This window comes from Leuresthes tenuis, unplaced genomic scaffold (genome assembly GCF_036924035.1).
Source record: "Leuresthes tenuis unplaced genomic scaffold, fLeuTen1.0.hap1 SCAF_4, whole genome shotgun sequence".
Taxonomy (NCBI): domain Eukaryota; kingdom Metazoa; phylum Chordata; class Actinopteri; order Atheriniformes; family Atherinopsidae; genus Leuresthes; species Leuresthes tenuis.
Window position 1 is genome coordinate 22,712,664 of NW_027325358.1, and position 24,760 is coordinate 22,737,423.

At 39.1% G+C, this 24,760-nt stretch overlaps 1 protein-coding gene across 2 annotated transcripts in view; it reads left to right on the top strand.

The window, feature by feature from the left end:
• The window catches only part of slit2 (slit homolog 2 (Drosophila)), a 97,258-nt gene extending 74,241 nt beyond the window's left edge, over positions 1-23,017 (top strand). The window contains exons 15-37 of one of the 2 annotated variants that reach the window (XM_072383254.1): positions 877-1,027; positions 1,166-1,240; positions 1,411-1,554; positions 1,757-1,900; positions 1,994-2,160; positions 2,281-2,413; positions 3,377-3,445; positions 3,790-3,861; positions 4,510-4,581; positions 4,732-4,803; positions 5,978-6,141; positions 8,081-8,205; positions 8,387-8,484; positions 10,641-10,780; positions 13,800-13,893; positions 14,320-14,457; positions 15,307-15,547; positions 16,716-16,846; positions 16,957-17,111; positions 17,504-17,855; positions 18,015-18,229; positions 18,519-18,562; positions 21,166-21,346. In XM_072383254.1, the coding sequence (XP_072239355.1) occupies positions 877-1,027; positions 1,166-1,240; positions 1,411-1,554; positions 1,757-1,900; positions 1,994-2,160; positions 2,281-2,413; positions 3,377-3,445; positions 3,790-3,861; positions 4,510-4,581; positions 4,732-4,803; positions 5,978-6,141; positions 8,081-8,205; positions 8,387-8,484; positions 10,641-10,780; positions 13,800-13,893; positions 14,320-14,457; positions 15,307-15,547; positions 16,716-16,846; positions 16,957-17,111; positions 17,504-17,855; positions 18,015-18,229; positions 18,519-18,562; positions 21,166-21,258 (3,089 nt within the window). In that variant the 3' untranslated portion in view covers positions 21,259-21,346. Of the gene's footprint in view, positions 1-876; positions 1,028-1,165; positions 1,241-1,410; positions 1,555-1,756; positions 1,901-1,993; positions 2,161-2,280; positions 2,414-3,376; positions 3,446-3,789; positions 3,862-4,509; positions 4,582-4,731; positions 4,804-5,977; positions 6,142-8,080; positions 8,206-8,386; positions 8,485-10,640; positions 10,781-13,799; positions 13,894-14,319; positions 14,458-15,306; positions 15,548-16,715; positions 16,847-16,956; positions 17,112-17,503; positions 17,856-18,014; positions 18,230-18,518; positions 18,563-21,165 lie in introns of both variants that reach the window. The other variant, XM_072383253.1, reaches the window with a different exon arrangement.
• The last annotated feature ends 1,743 nt before the right edge of the window (positions 23,018-24,760 follow it).

Genomic DNA, 24,760 nt, shown 5'->3' on the forward strand with positions numbered 1-24,760 from the left:
CTTTTCCTCATTATATCTTATCTGCTCCTTCTCAATCCTTCCTCTCCTCTCATACTGGAGGAAGCATTGCAAAACTCAGCAGAAAACACCTCTCCTCACCCGTCCTTTGTTCTCTGCTCCCACTCATCTGCTCCCTCCTCTCCCTCTGTTCTTCCCACCCCTGTGTTCCAGCGGAGGAGCAGTCAGTTAGCAGGTTGTTCCTTTGTGCTTGATCTAACCATGTGGCTGCCAGGTTCCTATAGTGGAACATGGTTCTGTCAAGCACCATGGAACGGCCCTGCAAATAGCTGCAGCATGGCCGAGACGCAAGAGACAGCAAACTCCTGTTGCTGCCTGCAACCTTATGTGTGTGCTAGTGTGTTTGAGATGGTGTCTTTATGCGTGTACAGTTTGTGAGACGTTTGTCTGGATGTCCGTAAACATTTTTTCTGATATAATATAATGTTTTATGTTGTTTTGCTTGTGCTGTGGTTTCTAACACTAACAGTTGCTTTGTCGTCTGACAGGACTGAAAAGCTCAAGTACTTGAGCTTGCACGTGTGCCTATAAATGTTGACCTCAACAACAGTTTGTGTGTCCTGATGTGACTTGGCTCCTTTAAGTCTGTGATACAGATGCAGCATTTTGAAGTAATGCTCATGGGAAATGTTTCATATGATCATAATTACCTTTGTTTTTCTGTTTGGCTTATCTTACCAATCAACCCAGACAAAAGTACACAACCCCTCTACAATGTATAAAAGATTTTCCATTGTACCGCACCCTTTTGTTTGGCTGTCTGCAGAGTTTTTGTCAGGACCATTGCCAGTAAAAGCTGGGGTTTGACACATGCATAGACAAGGTGTTTATTGATGTTGTGCTTATGATTTTGACCAGGTACGGAGGATTACCGCAGTAAGCTAGGAGGCGACTGTTTCGCCGACCTGGCGTGTCCAGAGAAGTGTCGCTGTGAGGGCACAACCGTCGACTGCTCCAACCAGAAACTCACCAAAATACCAGATCATATTCCTCAATACACCGCAGAACTGTGAGCCAAGCTTTTCATCTCTACCAGAATATGTGTCTGTGTGTATTATAAAATAACCTCACATCACTCTCAATCTCCTCTTCCCCGATCTGAAACTGTCAAATTGGCTTGGACCTCCTCTTCTTCACATATTCTCAGGCGTCTGAACAACAATGAATTCACTGTGCTCGAGGCGACGGGAATCTTCAAAAAGTTGCCTCAACTGAGGAAGATGTGAGTCAGACATGCAAATGTAACAAGAACCAAGTGTTACATGTGGTTGTCAAGAACTCAAACTCAGTTCATGCAGAGAAACCTACAGTTTAAACCTGTTTTTACTTGTTGTCATCCATTTTATTCTCACTGCCTTACTTTTCTCTCTGCTTGCTTCCAACTCTGTGCAGTAACTTGAGTAATAACCGTATCACTGACATAGAGGAGGGGACATTTGAAGGAGCTTCAGGGGTCAATGAGCTGATTCTGACCTCCAACAGACTTGAGAACATACACCACCGCATGCTAAAGGGACTCAGTGGCCTTCGCACACTGTGAGTACACACACACGCGCGAATGAATATGTGTCAAGAGTGCAAGCAATATTGAAATATACTACCACATACTGAACCCCACCCCCAAAAAAGAATTTCACATAATTCACCAGTTTATAAAAATGCATATATGATTTCCATGAAATACCAATTTGTTCATTTGTGCCTGTATGTACATGTATGTGTGCCTGTGTGTTTGTAGTATGCTGAGGAGTAACCGCATCAGCTGTGTGAGTAACAGCAGCTTCGTAGGATTGAGTTCAGTGCGTCTTCTTTCACTCTACGACAACCAGATCACCTCCATGAACCCCGGAGCCTTCGACACACTGCATTCCCTGTCCACACTGTGAGTACACACAATGAGACACACTTTTATGAGACACACTCACTTACAAATGTGCGATAAGAACTTAGAGAATCTCTTGTCTTTGCCCTCCAGAAACCTCCTGGCCAATCCCTTCAACTGTAACTGTCACCTGGCCTGGCTTGGTGACTGGCTGAGAAGGAAGCGCATTGTCACTGGAAACCCTCGCTGCCAGAATCCTTACTTCCTAAAGGAGATCCCCATCCAGGATGTAGCTGTCCAGGACTTTGCTTGTGAAGACGGTGAGAAGGAGTGAATAATAATTGCTTGCCCACCAAACACTGACCAAAATTTGTTCTTCATTATCACTTTTTCTGTCAAACTTTCTCTCTTCTGCACTTTTTCCCCCATGTGTTCATCAGGTAATGATGAGAACAGCTGCTCTCCAGTCCTGAGGTGCCCAGCAGAATGTTCCTGCCTGGACACTGTGGTGCGCTGCAGCAACAAGGGTCTAACCACGCTACCCAAAGGCCTCCCCAAAGAGACCACTGAACTGTGAGTTTAACACCAACATATTACACAGTGCAGAGGTCCAACATTTTACCACAACTGTTAATATACAATATATATATAAAAAGTTGGGGGCAGGGGTTACAAAAGATGTGTAATACCACAGAAAAAAATTACCTGGTGGAACGACTCTCAATGGACTTATTTAGCAACAGATCAGTAAACAGTTAGAAAAAAAGCTTAACTTATGATTAACACCTTTGGTGTTTTCCTTTTTAATGAGTTCCCCCATAAAGGTACATACAAAAGTGCATAAAAAGTGCATACAACAGAGACTGAGGTGTTTTGAAGTAAATATAGGGAGGGGTTCATCAATCCATGAAAGGCTTTGTAGACAATTGGTCCAACAATAAAAGAATAACATATAAGATGGCAAATAATTGATCATAAACATCTATGACAGCTAAACATACTGGAGTTTAACAAAGGACAAATATTAATAACTCCACTCCAAAAAGTCCCTGCACAACAGAAAACTGTAGCCTTAAATGAACCATCAGACAGCGGAGTAAGTGTTATTTCTTAATTTTTTGCAATTTCTCCTGTTGGGAATATGATTCTTCCAGTTTTAATAAAGACTTGCTTAATACGCTGGATTAATGGTACTTAGTCACAAAGTGAGGGAGATAGGATCTCACTCATGCATTTTTCTGTGTGTGAGAGAGAGAAAAAGAGCGACGCATGTGGGGTTATTAAACTTCAGTGTTTATTATGGCTGTAGCAGTAATGACTGTTCACACTGCTGGATATGAGGAATTTCCCATATGGTTCAAACTTCATTTTCTTCTCTATCTTTCTCTCTCTGCTTCCCAATCCTCCTTTACATCTTCCATATTTGCCTTTTCCCCTCCTCTTTTGTTTCCAAAATGCCTCTGTCTGTGCATGTGTGCATTTTCTCTGCTTTCTCTGTTTTTCTCTGCTCTTTATCTCTTTCTGTCTTTCTGACAGGTATTTGGACGGTAACCACTTCACTCAGGTTCCTGTGGAGCTCTCCAACTACAAACATTTAACACTCATGTAAGTTTCATCCACATGAACTCAATGGACCCAAAGTTATTAATGCACGAATAACAAAGCCTGAGTGTTTTTTTCTCTGTCAAACACACACTTATGTGGAGGATCATGACTTGGCGTTTGTTTCTTGTGTTCTGCTGTTAAAGACCAAAACTAACAGATTGATATTCTGTCAGGGCTCTCTGTTGAATCATTTTTGTTTGAACCAGATGTGGGTGTGACTGTTTCAGTATAGTACACAACAAATAAGTATTACGCACTGCATATAGTCTGTTTGTGCGTGTGGATTTGTTTAATGCATGTGTGCCTGTGTGTGTCTTATGCATCTGTTGTTGTTTCCTTTTCAGTGATTTGAGTAACAACCAGATCAGCACGTTGTCCAACCACAGCCTCAGTAACATGTCCGAACTGCTTACTCTGTGAGTCTGGCTTTACATCAGTCCCAATTCATGCATTTGTGACTGTGTGTGTGTGTGTGTTGTTTCCTAATGCTCAGGAGTATGTAAGTAGAAATCCAGTAAGACATTCATTATGTTGCAGATAGTTTATATTGAGATCCTACACAGATAAAGTCCCAAGTGGACCATCATAGGCTCACATTAATCTTAGTGTCAGAGAACAAGCAGAAAACCACCTGAAGAACTTTAATATACAGTTACAACTCAACCTGAACTATAAGACAATATAGTTGAACTTGCACAAACGACATACCTGGAGAAACTTGTTATACACATCAATAAGTCGTGCTTCCAGTTACAGCTTTAATTAATATTTATAACAAATGTAAACTGTCTCCCCAGTGTGCAAATATTTTCAGTCAATGTCAATCAAAACAAAATTTACCTGGAAAATGAGCAACATGTGTATAAGAATCCAACAAAGAAGAAAAAAAATTCTAATTTTTGTTTGTGCATGGAAGATGTATGTGTAATTGCAGCTAAACTGTATGCTGTGTGTCCTGCCTGCTTAACTTACTTGGATTTATCACAGGATTGTGCTCTGAAAGTCCTGTCCTTAAAAATATCTACATTTGTCTCCGTGCCACCGTGTTAATTCTGTGTGTAAAGAATCCTGAGCTACAACCGCCTGCGGTGCATTCCTGTGAGGGCATTCGATGGTCTCAAGTCTCTTCGTTTGCTGTGAGTATCTGTAGTGACACATCCTGACACAAACACTGTACAGACACTGTCAAGCCAGACTGCTGCTATATTATCCAGACTTCTAACATCCAGACATCCACATTTCTGTGCCCTTTTTCTTCTTTCATCCTCCTTCACTCACCTTCTTAGATCTCTCCATGGTAACGACATATCCCTTATACCAGAGGGAGCCTTCAAAGACCTGTCATCGCTTTCCCACCTGTGAGTAAAACATAAACACTCACACATCTTAAGGGATGTCTCTATTTATGATGAAACAATCTGCCTTTTAATCTCCCAAAAACTGTGCTTGAACACAAGTCAACACATTTTTGGAAAGGATTTAGGCAGGGCTTACATTCCAAAAACCAAGTCTCACATCTGGACAAATTTCTCTAGCTATTGTCATGACAGTCAGAATGTTCAGTGTCTAAGAGCCAGTGGTAATGGTCAGAAAGTCAGCAGGAGCAAGCACAGGGCTCCTGTGATGGTTTACTACACTGCATTCAACTCAAAAGTGTCCCTAACATTTGCTTTACCCCGTTTAAATACATGACAACAAAATACTAAACAAAGGTATTAAATTGCTGAATTTACTCAAGGGTGATTGGCTGAGAGTGGTGGTTAAAAGTAAAGGATGATTGTGGAATTGCCCATGGAGGGGTGCAAAGGATCACCACCATCAGTAGCACTTAAGACAGGCTGCTGCTTTTTGTTTTTATTAGATAACATAATTAGACTTATTTTATATTTAAAAAAACCTGTAAGTTGCTCTCAGTTCCTTTCTGACCAGTTTAACAGCTCAGTCTAAGACACTTACATGAGGAAATTGACCATTTATCACAAAATGGTTACACTCTTAGATTTGTCAGTTTCAGGGTAATCTAAAAAAATCAGAGCAGCAACAAGACTTTATCTGAGAAGAAGTCCCCCAAAAGAATCACAGTTATGAACATGTGCTATATATTTTATAGCTGTAACTACAACGGTAAACTACAGAAGTTATTTCACAGCAGCAGAAACCTCGGAGATAGGGCAGACTTGTAGCTCAAATGGGCTGTAACATATTAGTATCACTGATCGACGTGGGGCTAAAATGACAGCTTTGTAAACCTACTTTAATGTCATTGGACAGACAGTAGCCAAGTGGAGAAACATGAATGTTGCCGATGGCAAGAAAATTATGACATTAAGTCATTATCAAAAATATTTAATAATACAATAACCTTTTTTTTCTTGCCCTGCTGAACATCAGAAATTAAAACTTCAAATAAAGACCTCCTTTCAAGTTCAGCAAAAACAAACCATTTTGACAGAAGTCTCAGGGCTTGCTGTTGTTTTATAATATAATAATGCACATTATTTTTTCTGACTTTTCCCTCTGCTCATCCTGCAGAGCTCTTGGAGCCAACCCTCTGCACTGTGACTGTCACATGCAGTGGCTTTCAGACTGGGTGAAGAGTGGCTACAAGGAGCCCGGCATTGCCCGTTGTGCTGGGCCCGGTGACATGACTGACAAACTGCTCTTAACGACGCCTTCCAAGAAGTTTACCTGCACAGGTAAGCAGACACTATTACACAATACACTGCTATAGCACAGTCACACCTATACACACCTGCCAGCAGATACACGTACAAATGCACAGTTTTATGTAAAATGTGAATATCCATTTTCTACATGTTTCTTTTCTATAAAAAAGAACACTTTAATGGGAAGATTTAACCGGGCATGTTTAAGAATTTGCAAGGCAGCATTTTTGTTTCATGTAGAAATATACATTGTCTTCTCATTGACTGAGTAATCTCTTAGCTGATTAATTGCGTCAATTAAATGCCATTTGGAGATGATTGGCATGAGCTGATTATTTCATAGAGATGGGAAACAAAAGATGAATGCAGACAAATACATTTTTGCTCTGTCTCACAAACAATGACATAGTGCTATTTATGGGCAATTTGGACATAATAGTGTTAAAAATGTTTTTTTAAGTAAGCTAGTATCGCATTGCTATTATTGTAAAATTAAAAGAATTTATCAGATGAAAAAAAATCAGAACAATGAGAATTTTGGCCATCCTGCTTTCAAAGTAATTAGCATTTGCATTGAAAAGTACATATTTTTTAACCTCTCATTTTCACTTGATATCATTAAATGTTGATATTCAATTACTTCCCTTCCTGTAAATGCATTTTTCCTGATGTTTATATCCTTGAAAATATCCAACCTGAACAACTTCAACATATATGAAAAGTAAAAAATGAAAGAAAACTTTGTCAGTGCATCAGCCATCCCTTATTCTTTATATTTTGCTTCCAGTGAGCCAGACTTTCTTGTAATATTTTAAATGTGGTCTACAGCAATAGTTCTCCAAGATTTCTGCAGTTTTATTTGGACTTTAGCTGCTTTTCCAATTCAGTCTAGTCCTTGTACCTAACCATTTTCAGAGGAATACATATTTTTGTTTGTCAAACCACTTAACATTGACCTATGCGCATTTAAACATTTAGGAAACACCACTTACCTCAAGGGTTGAACCAGTGCTGTGTCTACACATAACAGACCACTTAGAAACCACTAACACAGTGTCAGATGTTGCCAAAGCCATATAAAAGATGTTGACTTCACTTATCATTCTGGTACGGCTGCTAGTTTCATTAAAGAAAACTGACTATCTATGCACTTAAGACCACCTGTGGTGAAGAACTTGGAGTGTTTATAATGACTCTAAAGTCCACTAATTTCCTCTCAAGCATGATTGTGCTGTAACCTGTCATACTGAAAATGCAACTGACTGTTGACCTTAACCTTTCAACCTTATCATATCACATTAACTTTGAACACATGACTGAAACCTATTTTTGACCTAATCTAACTGACGCACTGTAGAAGTCTCCGGGCCTTGTGGTTTTCTGGTGCCAGGTAAAGTAGCCAATCATTTCCCAGTCATTTCTCTTCATCCCCTGAGATCCCAGTTTGAGACAGCCCCATCCCAGTTTTCCTCAGATCCCTGACCAGACTGAACTGCTTCCCTTTCAGCCCTCGTGTTCTCACCAGTGACATAGTTGTTAAATGTTTATGTCCTGTCATTAGATTTGGGGATACTGTATGTATTTCTTCTGTACATATCATGGTCCTGCACAGAATGTTCCATCTTTATCATTTATAAATTGTTGACTTGCTTTGAGCAGCCACATGGTGTTATCATACCCAATGTTGTGCTATATCCAATATTCATTCGTTATATGCTAAATACTTTAGCATACAGCCACTATTCCTTGAAATACAATATTTTGTTATTCAAAATTAAATTTCAGGAAAAAAACGTACCAGGCAGGGTGACACTCCACCCCCTTTCTCCACTAATAGGATCAATGCAGGTCCCTCATAATGTACAGATGTCTAAGTGTGTGTAAATCATTGTATTCTAACTCACCAATTATATGTTAATCTTGTCTCTTGTGTACATGTATTGTTTTTGTGCATTGGTGCATCACAAAGGTCCGGTGGATATGAGTATCCAGGCTAAGTGTGACCCCTGCTTGTCGAATCCCTGCAAGAATGATGGCACATGCGCCAATGACCCCGTGCACTACTACCGCTGCACGTGCCCTTATGGATTTAAGGTACACAAACCATGGAGACCCAGACAGCTACATACATATATTACACATATATATCTCACATAACAAAGTTAAGTTTTGTTAAAAGAGCGAGAACTCTTTGGTTTTAGGATGGATTTTTTACCCAGCCGACATAATACTTTGCGATAATAAAACCTTATGTATGTGCTTGTGTTTGCATAAGGGCCAAAACTGTGAGGAACCCATCCATGCCTGCATCAGTAACCCCTGCCAGAATAGTGGAACTTGCCATCTGAAGGAAGGAGAAGGAAGCAACTTCTGGTCAGTCTTTTTTTTTTTTAACAACCAGTTAGTTTCTGTGAAAGTGTTCACCTCGAAGGTTATGCCTAAGTTGTTAAGTCCTTAAGACCCTATAAACTTAAACTTTTTAACACAGACTGCAAACTAACAGTCTGGAGGCAGGCAGATGGCAGAAAGTCCATAAAATCTAAATCCAAAAGACAAAATGAAAATAGAACTTAAACAAAAAAACGTGAATCCGAAAATCAAGATAAATCAAACAAAGCTGCTAAATCTAATAAAACCTGGTAAAAAAAAATATTATACCATAACAAGCTGGGGAATTTTGCTTTGAATCTACAGAGCACCACTTACATTCTCTAAAAGGTAAGGTCAGGCAGCCCATATGTTCAGCCCAGAAGATTGGGAGAACCGGTGCTTAGTCCGGAGCTAATTTGCATGCTGTGTGGAAAAATAATGAAATTATGAGTGCAAGCCACAAGAGTGGCAAGCTCAAGTAAAGAGGAGAAGTGTCTTTTGCTCTATAGTAGACCTGACATGTTCTGTTTGACTATGCATTTGGGTGGTGAAATGAGAATGTAAAAGGAGCCATTATTACAAGTCATCATGTGTCATCATAAAAGATTTTCAGTGTATTATTTGATTATAAACTAGTTGCAAAAAATTGCCTTAAAGTACAGATTTTACGGTGAAATATCAGCTTACCAGTCTCAAATGGTAGTAACCAAATTGACAAAACTTTGTAATATCTCTAGAGGCTCCAGAGAAAGTCTTATATAGTGTAAACCCTGATGATGAACTGACTGACACTTATTTTTTTCTTACCAATAAATGTTTGCTTTTTTTGCAAACATAAGCCATGTAGTTTAAAAAAATGTTGAAAAGTAAGCCATGTCAGAGTGGCTGCTTTTACACTGCATTATTATGCTATTTTCAATTTCTGCAACATGTTAAACACTTAACTTCCAAATGGTTTTATTCAATCCAGAAACATTTGTAAAAGCCATTGTTCAGGTGGATGCAACATTCTCAGATAATGCATTTGTTGTGTATATAATAGTTTATATATATATATTAATCCTTTGTCCAAAAATAATTATCTTAGCACAAACCCACAGAGTCTGGTCTAAAACAAAGATCTGATATTAATTGACTGTCGATTATTGAGCACACACTATAAGACATAGCAGGTGATCCCCAGCAGATAACTCCATCAATGATACTCTAACTGGAAATTAATTGACATGGGGGTAAATATATCAAGGACCGGTTTCTGTTTTCAGAGTGCTTCTGTGGATGACAGACCTGCGGTGAGAACTGTCATCTCTTCATTAGGCTGTTTAGTACCAACAGGAGGCGAGCTAATGCCTGTCTTCTGGCTCCAAGCTGACTTTAGCCACCCACACAGACAATTAGAGCAACCCAAGATCACAGCTTGTCTTGTCTCTTCCACTGTCTCTTCTGTCTATTGTCAGACTCTCCCTATGTACTGAATTTCTGTCTCCTGTTTTTCCATCTTTGTTATCTTTTTTACAGGATACAGGTTGAAATATTAATTGTGAGGAGCTGTCACTGACTATATAATAACATATTAATCCACCCGAGAGTGTACCGCATAAGAGCTCTTCATTAGACTATAATAACAATAATATAGCACTCTGAGGGCTTTTCACGTGTGTATGTGTGCACTAATAAAGCTGAGTAGTAGTTACTGAGTTGAGGCACATTCATGTGTGCTTCAAATTCTGTAACAGAATAATGAATAATGGCCCTGTTGGGGGAAAAGTAGATGAGGCACACATTGCAGTTATTAATTGCATGCATGGAAAATATTTTCTATATTAAAGCAGGCTTGAAAAACCAATTTGCCGAAATGTTTATTAACAGAAAATAAATTGCCAGTCACTTTAATGATGGCCTGGCATTTGTTTTTCAAGCTGAAGTAACTAAAATGTGAAGTTCTCAGCCTCTCTAACGATGTATTTCTTTCAGGAAGATGATATTCAAGTAAAAACTTGTAATTTTTGTACTATTGATCAGTTAAAACATGACATAAAACAATGCTACATTGGACTTCTGGGAATTATTTATCAGTTATGATGATGGCACAATATTCTATTCTCTGTATGTCTTTTTTTTTTTAACTTATGAGTGCATCTGTGTATGAATAACTCCAGGTGTGTGTGTCCGGAGGGCTTTGAGGGTGATGCGTGTGAGATCAACATTGACGACTGTGAAGATAATGACTGCGAGAACAACTCCACCTGCGTTGATGGCATCAACAACTACACATGCATGTGTTCACCAGAGTACACAGGTACCACAATGCTAACAAAGAGGGATGACAACATGTTTTCCACCATTCTGTATTCTTTTCTCATGTGTTTCTTATTGACAGTGAATATAGAAATCTGGGGCTCCTCAAATGTGATCTTTATTCTTTTCAGTCATCAGTTGTAAAAAAAAAAATTTAACTATTTGAAGTAATATTTTGCCGGACCGTGGATCTGCTTCCACTTAAAGCCATTCAGTTTAGTTGCCTATAGGAAAAAGCTTTAGGCAACTTTTGTTTCCAGAACTAGTAACTTCCTCTGTACTCTTACTTTTCTCAAAACTAAAACCTTTTATACAAAGATAAGATAAGATAAGATAAGATTTTTCACTATAATAAGGTTAGGGCAAACCATATCTAATCAGACTAACACTGGTCTGTTGCTGTTTGTTTGTCTGCTTTTGCACTGTGCTAAACATCTCTGACTGCTAATCTTTGTGGCGGTGTTCTCTCTCTGTCTTTGGATGTTTTGCTGTCCCGTGTCTTTTCTCCTGTCTCGCTCTGCTTTCTATCATCTGTCATCTTTTTTTGTGGTTGCAGCTGCTACCAATGAGGTGGAGAGAGGTTAGTCTGTTCTTCTCTCCGTCCCTCCTGTCCCTCTCCTTTTTCTTATTTCCTTATTTCCATTCCTAACTTCCCACATTTCCTGTGCTTTATCCATGCGCCCATAGAAATGTTATATACAGATTTAACATTTTGTATGTGCAAGCAGTGCATGTCTTTGATGTGCAAACTGATGACAGCTGCTAGCTGCTTATATGTGATTGCCATCCAAGGTATACTTTCAATTTCAAGTTCAAATTAAATGGGATTTCTTGGTATATTATATTTCTAAAAGTCTCATATTAAGACCCAGATTGACAGTTTATTTCTCTGTCTAACAGTATTTCACTCAGCGAGCTTGTGGCACTCAGCCTGAAGCCCATTCAGTTCTCAACAGATTCATCATGATAAACAGTTTATCAGCATGATCTGCTGGTCTGAAACCGTATATCTGTATAGTGTATACAGTTATGTGAAAAAGAAAGTGAACCTCAGATAAATAACAAATATTATATCGTTTCAATATTCATTTAACAAAAACAAAATGCAGAAGCAGTTTGTGACTGAATAAGTACACCGTGTAATCTGTAGTCTTTCACGTCATTGTGGGGGAGTTTTGTTACACTTATTTTTAAAAAACATTGTCTCGGTATGCAGAGGGAGTTCAGGTTCCATCATAACATTTCTATCAGGCTGCATTCCAGACTTTGACTGGACCATTGCAAAACCGTGATCGTTTTCTTTTTCAGACATTATACTGTAGATTTGTTGCTGTTTGGGATCATTGTCCTGTTGTATAACCCAGTTTCAGCCTTGCTTTAGCTGTCAGACAGATGGCCTCTCATCTGATTCTAGAATACTTTGGTATACAGATGAGTGGACTTAATGACTGCAAAGTGCCCAGGTCCTGTGGCTGCAAACAGGCCTCACGCATCAGTGTTTGTGTTTATACAGTTGGTATAAGGTGTTTGTGTTGGTATGCTGTGTTTGGTTTTCTCCAAACTTGGCTTGGTGCATTATTGTCAAACCTCTCCACTTCGGTCTTGTCTGCCCAAAGAACATTGTGCCAGAAGTCTTGTGGTGTGTTCAGATGTAACTTTACAAACCCAAGCTGTTCTGCCATGTTCCTTTTAGAGAGAAGAGGCTTTCTCCTGGAACCCTTCCAAACAAGCCATACTCGTCTTTTTCTAATTGTACTGTCATGAACTTTAACGTTTAACATGCTAACTGTGGCCTGTAGAGTTTGAGATGAAGCTCTTGATGTTTTTGCTGTTCCTCCTAGTCTCACTTTGGGGAGAACTTGCTGGGACATCCATTCCTGGGAGATTGTCAAGTGTCTTGAATGTTTTCCACTTGAGAATAATCTTTCTCGCTGTAGAATGATGTACTCCAAATTGTTTGGAAATGGCCTTTTACCCCTACCCAGATTGATGAGCAGCAGCGATTTCTTCTCTAAGATCATTACTGATTCATTGCTCTAAACCAGCAAACTAGCAAATTCTCTGCTTTTATAGAGGTGCTCACACCTTCTGATGATCAGTTAATCAAGTGCATTTGATTTACAGCAACTGGCTTCTACTTACCTTCTTAATTCCTGTGGATGCAGTAAAGCTTTGTTTTCCATACACTGCTTCTGCATTTTGGCTTTGTTTTTGTTAAATTAATAACGACACAGTGTCTTCTATCATGTGTTATTGTTCATCTGAGCTTGTAGTACTTGTAGGACCAGGTGATTTTTTTTAATCATGTATCAATCTGTAATGCAAAACCTAAGAAACCTTAGAAACCTTAAAAAGAGGGTGTGCCGTCTTTTTCATGACTGTATTTGCACAAATAGATGGCAGCTGTTCTGCAACCAATATTTCAAAATCAAGCCGACTGGGAGAAAAAGACATTAGCTTCTTGATTAGAAAGTATGTTAGGATTTTCTTGTAGAAATAAGAGTTTACTAAGCAAAAACGACTGCTTCTAGATGTGCAAATCTAGCAAAGTTGTTAGTTGATGCTACAGAAACATAAAGGCACGCATACATAATCCCATAGATCCCAAAGGGGTTGTGTAATTACTCCCTAAGCGAACTTCTTGCTGTCAGGAGTATTGGTTGATTCCCTGATTCCTCATCAGTGATTCATTTGGAGTTCAAAGTATCAGGATACACTCTGGAATATCATCAGGAACATGACATTCTCAGCGATGAGATCATTTATCAGACCACTGTGTTGGTTTTGGCCACAAGAGAGTCATCCATCATCAGAGCACACCCATACAATACACACACACACACACATATGCATTTCTCTGCATTTAATGCAAATGCAGCCAGTGCAATAAGCACACACAGAAGAAGCACACTGAGGAAGTTGGGCGATATCGATGTATTTTATATATTAAATTCACTTTAGCGTTCATGCAATTCAAAGTGGTGAAAAGGTGCTGATGTCATTTGTGTGTGTGTTTCTAGGAGAGCTATGTGAAGAGAAGCTGGACTTCTGTGCCCCGGAGCTGAACCCATGTCAGCACGATTCGAAGTGCATTTTGACTCCTCAGGGATACAAGTGAGTAGATTATACACACATACACGCACACATTTGTAGCGTTCTCTCTGCTGCATTTTAACACTGACACGCTGAGATAGATGAGTTGCTTATTTTTCCCTGCAGAGATAAGCAGTGTGTGTGGGGGGCGGGTATGTGTGTGTGCACAGTTACTAAGTTCTAATCATTTCGACATGCCATATTAAAATTAGGATTGTGAGTGTGTGCGTGTTGTCTTGTATGTGAACCGTCTAGACTGTCTGGGTCAACGGGGATCTGACATGTTTTCCTTTCAGTGTTAAAGAGTTTTCAACACGCAGCAAGAGCTAATCCAACCGCAGGCAGGAACGCAGTGTGTTTAACCAAAAACCAGATGTTATGTTGCAAACAGCAATCTAATAGTCCCCGATCTACAAGCATTTTTGTGTGTGTTTTTGTACATGTTAGGTGTGAGTGCACCCCAGGCTATTTAGGTGAGCACTGTGAGCTGGACTACGATGACTGTGAAGAGAATAAGTGTCAGAACGGAGGTCAGTGCATTGACGCTGTGAATGGTTACACCTGCGTCTGCTCAGAGGGATACAGGTGAGGCCCACATCCCAGCAGGAACTCACACATGCTAATCATTTCATAGGAATAATATTCTCTCAGCCAATAATAACTTTAATGATATGTTGCAATGCATGCTAATCTTGTTGACAATTCAAGCCTAAAGGGGATTTAAAAAAAAAAGATTTAGTTTTTAATTCAAGAGTTTTCCAACAAAGACTGTCAGCATTTAAGTGATCCTTGTCTTTGATATGTTTGTTTTCTTGGTTTGTCAAGGAAAGCAATTGCACTATGCTAAATCCGTATAACCTCTGTTCGTTATATGTAATCTTGGAGGAGATTTCCACTGCATTGAGAGATATCTTTTGTGTTGGTCACAAAGGTTGGAAGTGTAGTGGGGTGTGAGAATTTTGTGAGGAAATACTTACTCAGATTTAATTCTATATGTTGGTTTATTAAGGGATTGATTTCCAAACAGTGTGTTGTGGTTGCCTCCTAACTCTAAAATCGAATGTTCAACTGTTATTAAAAGAACTCCTCCAAGACTGAACGGATTTGTCCATGTTAAAAAAAAAATAAACATACTTTTTCAGGGATGCGTTTGTTACATGATTAAAGTTAGATGTTGCATTGTATGACTTTTGATGAAAACTAAACGTAAAATGTGAGTACCTTGATAAGCATGTATTAGTAGTTGTAGTAATTATGTTGCTGATATTATTTTTCTCTAATATATATAATAATTATAAATAAATTATAAATAATCTGTGCAGTGTACCTGCATTAGTAGGTATTTCCACAGATTGTATACATTACTGCGACTGCATATTTTCTGTGTTAAAATGTCGTTCATAGAGTTGATGTGCCTTAAATTATGCGTTGCAGCGGGTTATTCTGCGAGTTCTCTCCACCAATGGTTCTTCCTCGCACCAGCCCATGTGACAACCACGAATGCCTCAACGGGGCTCAGTGCGTTGTCGTGGCAACAGACCCCCGCTGCCAGTGTCTCCACGGCTATGAGGGCGAACGCTGTGAGACACTTGTTAGCGTCAACTTTGTCAGCCGCGAGTCATACCTGCAGCTTCCTTCCAGTTCCCTCTCACCACAGACCAACATCAGCCTGCAGGTACGAGCTCAGTTAATGTCATGTATTTTAGTTTAATGCTGTTTTAAATGTATTTTTCCAAACTTTTTTAGCTTGTTACTTTATCATGGCAAACACAAAAGAGGTTTGTGGAAAAGGGTGGAAAGCTATTATTATTTTCAGTTTTCAATGTCTGGTTCGGTTTAGACAACAAAAGCAGTGGTGGTTGCTTTGGGAAAATGCCATTATTTGGGCTGAAACAGATCCTGTCAAGTTAATCATTTTCTAAAATGCCCACTTGAAGTCCTGAAGGCAACTTTTTCCAATAATGTTTGGATTCCCTGTCATTAACAGTTCAATAAGAAGAGATCAGTTAAAAGAATGGAACAAAATGTATTGAGGGAGTTGCAAAAGGACAAGGATCATACGAATTGACTCAAAGATTAGAGGACAAGAATACTTTTGGACTGGAGTGGTGGTATCAGACATTTGGCAGCATGAGAAAATGAAAGTGGTGGGAGTAGCAAGCCTTAAAAGCCTTAACATCTGGGATCCTTATTGAAATTCCGCAAAAGCTTAATTTATGTTGAAGTTGTAGTTCTCCTCTACATATCCTAGCCGTTTTTTTTTTTAAAGAAACAGTATCAAATATAATTTGAGGTACAAATGATGATAAAAAATTAAAGAAAATAAGTATATTTATACAGTATTTATACAGTATATTTATGCTATAAAAAAAGCATTCTCTCCTATTTCTTATCCTATTGATACAGTCAAGACACTAAAGTCATAGTGACCACCTTTCTACACATGTGCTTTTAGTTTCAATACTTTCATACAGTTCAAAAACAGGTGGCGATCACCATCAGTTTTGCCTTATCATTATATATGAGGGATATGTGAGTTCATTGTTAGCATTTGGGTATAAAGTGTACTAATTATACTGATTTATATTTGTGAGGTCATCAGAATGTAGGAAACAGCAGGAAACTATCTGCTAAGAAGTTCATGATACTGTACCAACTTAAAATGGGATTTTATGTCAGTCCTGTGCTCACAACCTATATGAAGGTCATATGGACAACTTTTTGAAGGTCTAAATACATTTTGATGATGAGGCAGTACTTACCTTTAATTCCTGTCAGTAAATCATTAGAGTAAGCGTTCCATTGCTGGGAATAAGGTCGCTGACATGAACATGTTTTTTCAGATTGCCACAGATGAAGACAGCGGTGTGTTGTTGTATAAGGGAGATAACGATCACATCGCAATGGAACTGTACAGGGGACGTCTCAGGGTCAGCTATGACACCGGATCCTACCCTCCTTCTGCTATATACAGGTGCATGCACATGCAGGCAGACATGTCCAGCAGTTCATTCACAGATGCCACATTCACATGATGGATGATACAGATGTGTAGCCTGAATCTCTCCGTCCTCTCTCCCTCAGTGTGGAGACAGTAAATGATGGCAGTTTTCATGCTGTGGAGCTAGTAGCTGCAGACCAGACTCTGTCTCTGTCCATCGATGGGGGGCCACCGAAATCCATCAACTCCATCAGTAAACAGTCCACACTCAACATAGATTCTCCACTTTACCTGGGAGGTGAGGACTTTTCTGGTTCTGTGTTGATGTCAGAATAACCACCAAAAACTATTTCATTGATCACGTTTCACGTTTATTTTAATGTATCAGTGCATTTTTTAGAATACATATCTCAATATATATCACAATATCACAAAAATAAGTATGAGTGAAAACCTTAATCATGAATTTGATTTGGAAAAGACGAAAATATCACTAACTGTCCCTTTGTTTTAAAAGTTTTGCTAAAGTAGGGCAGTTTATCACAGTAACTAAAAAAAATTTATAGTATATATAGGAGTATATCTGATTTTATTTACTAGTTGTTCTCATGTTGTCTAGAGACATATAGATAATCTAGATAGATAGATAATCTACCTGCTCTGATCTCTAATCCCATCTTTTTTATGCAGGGATGCCAGAGCAGGCCTCAGCTTCTGGGGGTCTTTCAGCCCTGCAGCACAGCTCAGGAGGCCACAACGGCACCAGCTTTCATGGCTGTCTCCGTAACCTCTACATCAATGGGAAGCTCCAGGACCTTGGAATTGGGCTGGAACCAGGGGCTCCAGGCTCAGGGACTTCACAGAGCACCAGACAGTGGCTTGGTAATGGGGTAGAGCCTGGCTGCCAGCCATGCCAGAGAGGTGCCTGTGTCCAAGGCGACTGTCACCCAACTGGTCACCGTGGCTTCACTTGTACCTGTCACCCTGGTTGGACGGGGACTTTGTGTGACCAGCAAGTTAGCAACCCTTGTGACGGCAACAAGTGAGTGTTTTTTTTTTTTTTTTTTTAGCTTTAAAACCATAGTGTTTGCACTTTCAGTGTTTTGGGGGTTTTTTTTAACAAAAAAAAAAAACAACATAGATATGGATATCTGTCCACATTATCATATTCTGTCCTGTCCCTCCCTCCTCCATCCCACAGGTGTGTTCATGGCACTTGCCTCCCAATAAACTCCTACTCTTACTCCTGTCGCTGCCAGCCTGGCTTTGCTGGTGTACTCTGTGATGAGCAGGACCATGATACAACTAACCTCTGCAGCCTGTCTCTCTGCAAACATGGCAAATGTAGAGTGTCAGGCCTGGGCAAAGCATACTGCGAGTGTAACAGTGGATACACAGGAGAGGCTTGTGACAGAGGTGAGCAAAACAAGGATGCTTACCGATGCATATTTACTATGCTTCATGCTCCTATGCATAGAGATTGCTATCTGTGCGTAAGGTAAAATGATGACCAACATTCTTCTAAAAACATGAACTAATACTGTCCAAGCTTTTCAATCTGAAGTATTTCTTTAATAACCCTTCTTCAAAGCTTCTTCCTCTCTCTGTCTCTCAGCAGTGTGTGTGTGTGTGTGTGCGTGTGTGTATCTAACAATGTTTAATGTCTCCGCACTAATGCTTGTAACCCGTCACTTTTTCAACTCAGCATCTCCTGAGCTTCCTATTAATCCCACACGAGGGGCAACTCAGGTGAGACTGCATGATCACATGTATCCTAACCCTGTCTGCTTCAATTCTTCATATTTTTTCAAGTCTCTCACCTTCTTTTCAACTCATGCAACATACTTAAGATGGGGTCAATTACCTCTCTTTTTTTTCTTGTCAATTGTACAATGGTCAAATAGCAGGTCAGTAAAGTATTTTATTTAATGATAATGAAATCTTATAATTAAATATTGCAGAATTTGCATGTGCTGATTTTTTTAACAGGATAAAAACATATTTTTTATTTCTTAGCTAGAGGAAGAAGAAAAATGTGACAAATAAAGCTTTGGCATCTATGGACACAACTTGTTACATATTTAATTCATAGATAAGGAAAAAGTGTCAAAAGGGCCAAATGCAAATAAGTTGGGGACAGTATGGAAAAGGAAAAAGAAAAAAAGAATTTGCGCTTTGTGTACTTCGACTTTTATTTAATTGCAGTAAGAACCCAAAATATTTCATGTTTTGTCTTGTCAAGTTCTTTCCATTTGTTAATATACCTACATGTTTGCATTTCAGGCCTGTGACACATTCCAAATAAATGTTGGGATGTGGGAAATTCACAGGTACAAATTAGGTTTCAAACAGATGACTGTAATCCTGATTTGGTACAAAAGCAGGATCCATGAAAGGCTTTGTCTTTGAGGCGCAAAAGCTGGTTGGACGATCTCCAGTTTGTCAATAAATGCATGAGAAAAATCGTAAAAATGTGACAAAAAAATGTTCCTCAAAGAAATATTGAGAAGGTTTTGTATTTTCCACCTCTACTGTTCAGAATGTAATTTAGCTATTGAAGAAATTTCAATGCATAATGAGCCTAATAAGCCTAATCTGGATACTGGTATCTGTGATACCTCAGACAGCACAGTATCAAGAACTGCCATTCATCAATAGCTGTTGTAACTGTAGAGGCAAAAACTGTTTGCTCTGTGGTGAGGAAGCAAAGACAACAATAAGTCTCCTATGATTTAAGGAATCTATTACAGAATAACAAATCAAACTAGAATGAACAACCAGCAATAGTCAGCAATAATCGTCAAACGGAGTCAAGAGACCAAGTCTCAATATTTGGCCGAATAGGGTGCAGCCTCTTTCAACCACGGGGTTTCAAGAGTCTGGACAACTCACTGGTGCTAAGATCGTTCCTTTTATACAGTGTTTGACCACATACACATATTTGTCCAGACAGTTCAAATTCCATCTTAAGTACAGAGCACATTGGAAAATGAACCATATGACGTTTAGCATTATTTGCTAAAGCAGTTCATGCAGTTCTGTTGTATAACAGTTCAGGAAAACCAACATGTAATTTCCTATTACAGTAACCACATGGGCAAAGACATCTGGGATGGACCCTCACACACTGGAAATGTGTATTGTGGTTAGACAAATCATTATTCACAATCTTGAATGTGAGAAAATACGTGTTCCACACCAAAGAGGAAAAGGACCATCCAGACTCTTATCAGCAACACATCCAAAAGCCAGTGCGATAGTATGAGGTTGTGGCAGTGCCCTTGTCAAAGCTCTTTTGCAAGTCTGCAATGGTACCATTAATGCAGAAAAGTTCACTGAGATATATGAACACATGCCCCTTTCAAGACAGCATGTTTTCCAGGGATCTCCATGCATTTTTCAACAAGGCACAGCAAAACCACATGGCTTAACCCCTGCACTACCCTACCCTCATCAGCAACTGTAGCACAAGAATTCCGCTGTATTGTAAAAATACATGTGACAAAAAAAAACTTGAATGTGAAACTGAGAAAAAAGAGGGTGCAGATACTGTACTGGTCATCCTGCAGGCCAGAGCTGTCCCCAACAGAGAATGTGTAGAGAATTTTACAGGAAAAATGTAGCAACATCCTTTTACTTAACGTTTTAAGAAGTGTTTGCAGAAAGAACAGGACAAAATAACACCTGATATGACTCTTACTGTCTGTAATGAAATAAAAGTCAGGAAGTAAAAAAGTTAGTGAGTAAATAAATAAGATTCACTGCGCTTTTGCATCATACATAAAACCCCAACTTTCTCTGATTTTAAGGTTGCAATTTACAGACAACCTGTCCCATTAACTCCTACAGTTATGGGGAAATATAAATGCATTTTATTTCTACAACCAGAACATTAGATTTATTTGCCCATGTCAGGTCCTTTTGAACATCAGATATTATTACCGTTTGTCAAATGTACTTCTTTGGGTTTGATGCCATGAAGTGTCTGAGTATGTCTCCAAACTTTGCAGAACAGGGATTTTGCATGTTCCATTCCTCATGATAGCACCACTTTAACCTCTTCTCATTGTTCCATATATATATATATATATGTTCTCTCTAGTTTTGTTGTTGTCACCATAAAGATCAACTATCATCGCCATCTGCTTTAGGATGTAACACATGAGTTGTTGAGCAAGCAGCCATGATCTGATTGAGTTAAAAGAATATTTTGAATTATATTTTTTCTTTGTCACCAGAAAGCATCATTACATCCTTTCTAACAAGCACCCAAGACTCCTGTGCAAAATTAATGGAGTTTCCTTCTAAAATTGTGGACTTGTAACACTCCTGTTTGGTTTGCATTTCTGCAGAGGTGGCCTGCCGAGGTGAACGGGTCCGAGATGTCTACCAGAGACAGCAAGGCTACGCGGCGTGCCAAACCCAGGAGAAGGTCTCCCGTCTAGAGTGTCGAGGCAGCTGCCCGGGGGGATCAGAAGGACAGGACACCTGCTGCACCCCCCTCCGCAGCAAACGTAGGAAATACACCTTCCAGTGCACTGATGGCTCTTCTTTTGTCCAGGAAGTGGAGAAAGTTGTCAAGTGCGGCTGTACAAAGTGTTCTTCGTAAAAAGAGAAAGAATTAAAAGAAAAAAGAGACAACATGATCGGCAGATTTCCGCTTCTCCAGATATGTTCTGTGTTCCTGCCCGCCTTACTTGATCCCAGTCTTCTCTTATTCCTCATGAGGAAAGCGTTCAACCCCCTCCCCAGAGTATTTCCCCCACCAACCCATTTTTAAAAAACCCTGAAAAAAAGAGAAAAAAAAAGAAAAAAAAACAAGAAAAATACTACTAAAAAATAAAGAGATTTGTTTCTTGTCAGTGCTGGACTGATGATTGATGCTTCCTCGGCGGGGATCTTGAATTGTATTGTAAAGTACAAAAACAGACTTATTTTTTATTATGAAGTGGAGAAAAAGACAAAAAAAAACCCCACAAAAGCTGACTTTGTCCTTACATCTGCTTCTTTTTGTTGGCAATGATGACTCCAATGGTGTGTCGCACTGTCTCTTCTCCGGAGAACTGACGGGTCACTGACGGCTGACCACTTCCTGTAGACTTCCTGCTTTCTGTCTGTGAGTTGTTTGTTTTAGGAGTAATTTTAACTGGTAGTACCACAGACCCACCACTAGGTGGAGCTGCATTAAAGCATGGGACAGGGCGAGCAGCGATAACCCCCTGACAACACAAAAACCACCACTGTAGGTAGTGTGCAGTCTCCTTTAGCAGACCTCCTGAACCCTCTGAGACTGTGTGCATGATCCAACACACAGCCGTGCTCAAACTTGTGGTATTTTATACAGCTACTGAACAACGCACACACACACACACACAGACACACACACACGCACACACAAGTACTCTCCCCTGTAGAGTTAAACGTATTACCTGTCAGGTTTAATACACTACTCGCTGTTTATCCACCCTGAGTCATGAATGACAAGTATTTATTGTACCATAAATACCTGTACTTATTCAGTAGATCCCCACATATCAATCTGATTCTTTTAATATATATTAATTTATATTTGTCCTTATTTTTGTATTAAAAAGACATACTCTGTCAAGATAGCTGAACTAACAAAATGGTGTCCTTTATTTTGGTTGATGACAAGTTGTTTTTTGATCACTGAAACTATTGTGCTTGCCAGAGACCTTAGTTACATTTTAATCTGCAAATGTGACGTGAAGACATTGTATATTTTTGTCGCGTTTCCTGAGAGTTTGTACTGTGCCATTACCAGAAGGTCTTTATATTAGAGTATAAATGTATAGATAATTTCCCTACCTATGTATTCCACACACAGATCTTGTGAGTAGCATTGACCTTAGCGGATGCATAGAACTGTTTTTACCTTTTTAACAAATTTAAAGAATACTGTGACTTTTTCTAAATGAAACTACTTTGTTAGCCCCTTGGTCTCCGATGTTAACATGTTGCTGCTAAGTTTTTGTACCGTAGACTTGGATCCTGATCTGTATGTTATATAGAGCTTCCTGCTCCTTACTGTACGGGGGCACCTTGTGTAACAGATAAATATTTTCCCCTCCCACCTCCACACATGTGCATTGTGCTTTATATTCCCTCATCTCCATCCCCAGACTAATGTCAGTTCCCTGACTGATGTTTGTTTATTAAACACAATATTTACCTCACACTTTTCAGCTTTGTTTTGTTGTTGCTTTCAGAGGTCAAAGTTAGAAATGACACACCAAAGAGAATGATCCTAAAGTTTTGAAGTGTAATGGTTTGTAGATTAATTTTGAAGCAACAGAACGATGCATAAAATTGAGAATTCATCAGGATTGTGTGACATTCATCCTTACCTGAACTTTACCTCTTTTCATCTTGTGTCTATGCCTTGTAAAACATTTAGTTTTCTGTGACATACACAGCATACAAAGCATATAAAGCTTTACATAATGTATATATTTTCTACTCCCTATATTTAATGAAAATATAAACATATATCTGCATAGAAATATGCATCGCATGTAGGCCAGGAATAAAAGTTTGGAATTGGAGGCTTTCTGGCTAGTCCAAGGTGTATTAACCAATCATGTTGGGTTTTGTTTGCCTGCGTAAAAGCAGTCATGTGGAGAGCAAAAGATCAGGAACACATTGGCTGAAATACAATCTAGAAACCTTTACCAACTGACAACGATTTAGCCTTTTTATCAGCCTTGAAATATATTTTGTATCTGTATTCGTGTGTGTTAACAACACACAGAAAAGAGATCTTGTCCCATATAGATGTTACACACTGTCTCCATATCTGTTTCCACACAGTAATATTGATCACTGCTGGACTATAGCCAAGGGTTCAAGGATTTCCTACATAAAACAGGAGCGGTCCTCAGTGTTTTTTAGAAGTAACAAATCCCATTAGATTTTCAGCTTTGATTCAATGGGTGATACGTGGTTTCATGGGTAGGTGCGACCTGTTTTCTGGTTATTTCAGGACTAGTTAAGCAGATGAAAAAAAAATGCTGATGTTGAATCAGTGCTGAATTTCATTTTCTGGCTTGTTCATGAAGGTAAATGAGGCCATTGTTTGGCAGAAAAAAAAAAAAAAAAATAGTCAGATCAACAGAAACTTTAGGAATGCTCTAATGTGATACAAAGGCAAAGACTGTACCAGCCAACTCAGTAACACCAAAAGCTCTAGAGGACCAGAGAAGATAACTTGACATCAAAATATCTTTGTATCATTTAACCAAGTCCATACGACTCCTGAAGAGAAAGGCATGGTCGGATTCTGAGAGACATCTTCATGAATGTTAGTACCGAGGGCTTCACACCACTGGTAACATGCAAGATAAGAAAGACCCGACTTGGCTTTGCAAGAACATATCTGAAAACAAATCCTGCAAAGTTGCACATGAAATGTATATTACCCAGCAGTCTGCAAATATTTGAAATGAAACACAGTATTTCTCTGTTTGTGCTTATCTATCATTTCTGTAGTTTTTCGTCACCATCAAGACTTAATGAATGCATAAAAGACAAATGTTGGATAATCAACACTCACATTATTTGCTTCCTCTGAGAGTTTGCTTTAATTTCCATGACAATCTGTTTAATTGAAAGCAACTAAAATAAACTTCCTGTCAAAACATACAAACAAAAGATTACAAAATGTTTGGGTAAAATATCATTGGAGTAGACCAGCTAATTCTTGATTTAAAAAAAAAGCAATGAATATGCCAGCTGTATACCTCTAATATCAATCTAATGTTCAAGGCCAAGTCCTGATAAAAGCCTGTGTGCCCAAAGCAGCTTCCACATGTAATGTTCCATGTGGAAGCACATGCTTGCGAGTTTCCTTTAACTAGGTGACGTAAACTTTACTTTATTCCGCCCACATGAAGGCACACAAGATCACTTATGTCAGACAGAAGTCTT